The 6,242-nt window shown below is 37.9% G+C and overlaps 1 protein-coding gene across 1 annotated transcript in view; it reads right to left on the bottom strand.

Moving 5' to 3' along the window:
- LOC107688094 (protein kinase C beta type-like) overlaps positions 1 to 5,638 on the bottom strand; it is a 139,600-nt gene extending 133,962 nt beyond the window's left edge. Inside the window, exons 1-2 of the mRNA XM_016485661.1 lie at positions 5,317 to 5,638; positions 4,318 to 4,349 (exon numbers count right to left, since the gene is read on the bottom strand). Of these exons, the coding sequence (XP_016341147.1) occupies positions 4,318 to 4,349; positions 5,317 to 5,486 (202 nt within the window). The 5' untranslated portion in view covers positions 5,487 to 5,638. The remainder of the gene's footprint in view (positions 1 to 4,317; positions 4,350 to 5,316) is intronic.
- Between the last annotated feature and the right edge of the window lie 604 nt (positions 5,639 to 6,242).

Raw genomic sequence — 6,242 nt, 5'->3', positions numbered from 1 at the left:
TGCTTCATGGAACACTTATGCTATTTATAGAGGCTTTAAACGGCCTACACCTTCCTTTGCACAGAACATAGCGAGGTGTGAGACACCCCCTGCATCACAAATATATAAATGCAATCACAGTCTGCTTTGATTTCCAAGGCCATTTAGGCAGAAGGTGAGTGGTTGGAGACATACAAGTGAAATCATCAGGGTGGTTTTGAAAGGTGTTAGGTGTACAAATAATGATAACTGCCGTTAAAAGAGACTTTCTGTAAGTCTGAGTAATTATGATTGGTCAATCTCTAACACTATAGTACCATATCACTCATCACACATATCACTTCACTACTGTCTCTTTCTTCTCACATAATAATTTTAAACAAAAAAAATCAATATTTTATAACAATTTACTTTTTTGTTAAACAGACATTCAGTTGCAATAATGACTGACCAAGTGTACATTAATGATTTCTTCAATCCTTCACTCTGAAATATTGTCATTCAACTAAAATCTCTCATTTCTTCTTCTGACCATCTTGCTCCCTTCTCATCATGTATGCACTTCTTCCTCTGTCTCTGTTCCTCTCTTTCTCTTCCTCAGCTCTATCCAGATGTAGAACATTCTGCCAGCTCTTCTTCAAACTCGTAATTTTGCAATTAAGACTGAGGTGGCAAAAGAGGCTCTCCTAAGCAGCTGGCTCACCATCAAGCTGACAGCAAGAGGAAATCCTCTTTTATTATTTACTCACTGTTTTCCACATGATTAAGGAAGAACCAGATCACAGCTGTGCCTGTATTCCATAGGAATATGTAAGCCTTCCTCAGATAGTCTCTTTCTCTTCTTTGAACGCACACAAAAATTGCCAGTGAGTGGCCAGCTTGTTATTTGTGTCTCTTTGCTGCTTAATGGCTGATGGATTCACTGTTACATTAAAAAGTCTTGAAGGCAAAATAATTTATTATTTCCCTTGAAGTACACAATGACATTTTTCATGGGTCATTAGAAAAGAAATCCATGCAATTGGACGAAAATTTCACCACACAGATTTCGCAGTTTTCCCACACTCAATGTCCACACCTTATATCTCAAGTCAGGGTGACCCAGGAACTGGAGATATTCAGTGTAAACGCAATAAAAGTAACGCGAGTTACGTAATCAGATTTCTTATTTCAAGTAACTAGTAAAGTAACTCATTACTGTTATATTTACATTAAAACATCTTTTACTTTTTCAAATGAGTTATTCCCATTTATTCACGGACACCTCTCCTGTCCCCATGTTGAGAGAAATTAGGAGTGACTTCCTTCAGCCTGAGGCTTATTAATTACACTTTAGGTATGAAAGGGCCAAGTAACGCAACAATAACATAATGCATTACGTTCCATAAAGAGTAACTAAGTAATGCAACTTATACAAGCTAATCTGTTATTATTCATGCATAAAAATTACATGGATAATACTGAGCTAACAACAGTTCAACATAAATAGTAGGGCTGCACGATTAATCGCATGCGATATTTAACGCGCATCTTATCAGTAAAGCCGGTCTGTAATCAGCGGTAAATCTCCATCACCTGCGTGCTTTCACATTGAGCAGCATTAACTACACAGAGCCGTTGTTCACTGACGAGCTGCGCTAAACCACGTTCATATTCGCGCGATTTTTTGCGCTGCTCATCAGTGAACAACGGCTCTGTGTAGTTAATGCTGCTCAATGTGAAAGCACGCAGGTGATGGAGATTTACCGCTGATTACAGAACCGGCTTTCTGACAAGATGCGCGTTAAATATCGCATGCGATTAATCGTGCAGCCCTAATAAATAGTTACAAAAAGTGAGTCGCCAAAACTTCAGAAGTGTATTTTGGATGATTTTTGTCTTTTATGATTAGTCACAATGTTCTGGAATGTTCCAGAAAGCACTAGAACATAGGTCTTCAACCCTGCTCCAGGGGACCCACTGTCCTGCAGAATTCAGCTCCAAACCTAATCAAACACACCTGAAACAGCCAATCAAGGTCTTCAGGACTACTTGAAAAGTCACAGGCCAGGTGAACTTTGCAGGACTGTGGGTCTTCAGGAGCAGGGTTGAAGACCTATGTACTAGAATATTACAGAATATTTCGGAATGTTACAGAAACTTCTAGAATGTTCCCAACCTTGTAAAAGCAAAATATCTTTAAAAAAATTTGTACTGTAGAAAAACTTAAGTGTACTAAACCAATGTTTCATAATTAATGATAGAAGTTCTAAAATGCATTATTGTACCCAAATAGTACAATAATAATTAGCACCACTGAATTACAGAACCATAAAAAATGTAAGTGCAAGAATTTCATTGGATGAAAGGCATTTACTGTCTACAATAAATAAATGAATAAATAAAATCCTCACTTTTATAAATAAATATAACTTTTCTACCATAACTTTACACAATTACAGGGTAGTCGCATTTCATGCACTGCATTTAGAGAGCCACAGCTGTGTAGGTTCATTCTGTACCATGAATAAAAAGTCTAGTTTTATTTAGGACATTTTCAGAACTGTAGATCTTTTGCTATGTTCCAAAACAAGGATTAAAGTTACAATGTTGCATTTTCTCCTTGGTTCGGTTCTCTTTCGCAAAAGAACATTTCAAAGTGTACCAAGTATGTTTATGTAGGTCACGCTTTTCCCATTATGAATTATGATACAGCTTGGTCCTTTAGGTCTTTCTCAACACAAATGAACCATTCGGGCAATCTCTAACCGATTGGTTTGGTGCAGATCTAAGTGCAATTGTCATATTCACATATGCCAAAACAAATCAAACTAAGGGAGAAAACATCAGAAGTCAGGTTCCGAAACAAACACTCCTAACAAGCTAGGTATGAAAGCTCCCTTATAGGAACAATTCACCCAAAGCTCTCTTCTATTCAACTAAAGTGAATGGGACTGTCAAGATTTAAAAAAAAAAGACAAAAAATACCATAAACATTTAGTGCAATACTCTTGAAATCATTAAACGAAAAGCATGTCTTGCTCTTCTGGTGCATTCACAATACACACCAAAAGGAGGAAAAGAAACTGCACAAACTACAATGAACTAATAATGAACAAGATGTATAGTTCCTACACTGTTCTAACAGAGCTTCACTCTTTTAGGAATAATCTACAGGAGGCACAGACAACTTTGCTCTCCAGCAGAGAACCCCAGGTTTCAGCATGTCTGAGCATGACCTTGCAGAAGAACTCCCTTTCTCCCCCAGTTCCTATGGGGTCCGGTATTCCAGATAAAGTCAGGGCTGCTCTCGCAAATCAATGGAGGGTTTCAACAGGTTTAGAGAAGATGTGAATAGATTTAAGAGCGTGTCTGAAAGAAAAAGAGCTAGGAACAGAGGGAGAGAGGAGAAACATCGAGCAGTGGGTAAAGTCATCATACACTCAACTGTGCACCTGTAATTAGAACTAGTGCTGAAGCCTGTGGTGGAAAAATGGAGAAGTGCAGCACCGCAGAGGGTGCCATTGACCTGCTGTGACCGGTAATTGCAGTCATCTTAAAGAACATCCAGTGCCTTTAGTGCATAAGAGGGGAGCAGGAATTAAATCACTTTTCCAGGGTAATTTAGTCTCATACAGTTAAGAAAACAGCTATCCACAGGTCTTCAGGTACAAATTGCAATGTTAGAAAATGTGCCAAAACTTCACACTTCCAAGTCATACTGCCTGTGCAAGAGTTTGAAAAAAGCTATCCGGATGGGTGTCCCGCAGAAATTTGATAATTATACTCATGAGACAAATGGGAGGCATGAACATCTGCAGTGAGGACATCGTATGCTTCAAATCTGAACAATTAAGCATGTAGAATCAGACTTCCGCTGTTAAAATGATTTGAAAATCTAATTTAAATGAGAAATGTAGATATCGGAGATTACCTAATAAGAATATCTGCAGGATCATCTATTTTACCAGTGTGCAAATTTCTAGGTTATTAAAAGCCCTGTCAATTACTTTCCATTTTACTGTCAAGATGCTTTGTATAATACCGTAATATCTACTCTACAAAAATGAAACACTTGAGGCACCATTTTGAGATATCCAAGAACATCAAACTGGTGGAAACCTATGGAAAACCTCAAGGCATCCTTTCAAAATGGACCGTATAAGTTCATGCAAGACTCTAAACACTGTCAGCGTGTCCTCCAGTAACACCATCACAACAAAAAAGCTTTGAGACATGTCAAATACACTGAAGGTCCTTGAAAATGATTTACTGTTGCTGCAAGACATTTATAAATACCACCACAGGCACTTTACACTTTCCGAGATCTTTCAAAATATTTAATGAATAAATTCCTACCTTGACACTGAAATCCTTGTTTCCCAAAACCCCTGAAAGATAAAACCAAGGGTTCATTCAAAAAAATAATGAAACCATAATTTTTAAACATTTACACTTGCACTACATCACTTTGTGGTTTGGCAGTTGTCTCATGTAGTATGACTCATTTCTTATTTCTTGTACTGTCTTGTATTGTCTTGTATTGTCTTGCAACTGCGAACAAGTCATTTTTCATTCACATGTTTACATTTTATTTTATTTTGTACTAACCATCCTTTACTTTGGGAAATCAATAATGCTGTGACTCGAAACCAAGCTCCTACCGAAACAGCATTTTGGCCATTCTAGGCTTGTTGAGAGTCAGCTGAGTCTACATATGATACCCACAAATGAGTGCTGTCTAGATAGACAGCACAATAGGTCTTGAGACAGTGTACAGTGCTACACATGAGCTGGAACAGTAACAGGTCCACCTCTATGGAAAGCCATTTTAACATTTATTCCTTAAATTAACTAGAATCTGTTTAGTTTACTATACCTATTTTTATTTGTTATTAATTTATTAGACAACAGTGTCTTTTCCATTCCATTTTTACTAGAAACATTTCAAAGTTAACTAATAAGACATTTAAATTAACAGCAAAGGAGCAGTTCTGGCAAGTCATTACGTATAAGAACACATTTTAAGACATAAACTAGTGCCTCACATATAGTTACTAGCATCTCTCTATTAGTAAAAAGAAAATGTTATAGCAAAATGGATGGCAACCGCCGGATTTGTTACTAGTAACTAATGAATGAGTACTAATAGTATCTGCTGAATATGTACATGCATTTTAATAGACAGTTGCATGTGCATTTGACGGCTACAAGTCACTACTGGATTACTTACTGGATTAATTAAAAAAAAAAAAACAACTAGCAACACAATATTACTTAGTTTAAATGAATGAATGTTAAGACAGCTTGCCATACACTTCAGTAGGCAATTAACTTAGAGCGCACAAACTCTCTTACCAGATAAAGTCCGTGCAGTGGCTGCAGAAAGTAGGCTGCTTGAAGAAGCGAGCGATAAACTTGTGGTTCTTAACTTCGTGAACGTTTTTCTGTCTCAGGGCACCTTGTCGGGCAAAGCCCCTCATGGGTGCGCTCCTCTCCTCTCCATCGCTGTTCGATTGCTCTGCCATTCTCAACGCGGGGAACGTTTGCCAAAGCCTGTACACTGGAGTGAGTTGTGCGGAGTGCGAACATGTAATGCAAAGCTCTCAGGCGCGATGCTTTGCGTCCCTCTCCGCCCAAGTGCCCTCCTTGCGCACCCGTACACGCACACACACTCTGACGCGCTGTTACAAGACTCCTCCCACCCTCCCACTCATTTACCTTTGGCAAGCAGAGCTGATTGATAGAGAGATTCTGTCAAACCTCTCTCACATTTACATGAAAGAGCTCAACAGCATAATGAGAAGGAGACAATGGAAAACATTTATGAGTAGGTAATGAAACGCGAGGCTCATGCAAATTTATACTACAAGAAAAGTGTCAATCATAGGCTATAGCTCGTCCCTACCTTGCTGATACTGTAAAGTTGAACACCTACTCTAAGGTGCACTTTAAGTGTATTTTCTTTCTAAATACTTTTTTCATACAATATAACTAGCACTTTAGATAAATATTATTAGAATCATTTACAGCCCATAAAGCGATTTATTCTACATGGAGCCGGTCGCCCCCTCATGGGCACTAACAACATATTGACATCACATGACCAGCTGTACAAAACGAACAGACATTTTTCTAAGATTACATTTGTCTGGATTAAATTGAATGTCCTTTACATGTATGTTTTAAATACGAGACATAAAGAGGAACCAAAAAGGAAAAAAGGAACAAAACAACATACATAACTGCTTCCAAGAAATTAGTAAACAAAACTATAACTATAA

The sequence above is a fragment of the Sinocyclocheilus anshuiensis genome, unplaced genomic scaffold (assembly GCF_001515605.1).
Source record: "Sinocyclocheilus anshuiensis isolate Anshui unplaced genomic scaffold, SAMN03320099.WGS_v1.1 scaffold249, whole genome shotgun sequence".
Classification (NCBI taxonomy): Eukaryota; Metazoa; Chordata; class Actinopteri; order Cypriniformes; family Cyprinidae; genus Sinocyclocheilus; species Sinocyclocheilus anshuiensis.
The sequence above is the reverse complement of the archived record's forward strand: the minus strand, read 5'-3'. Positions and strand labels throughout refer to the sequence as shown.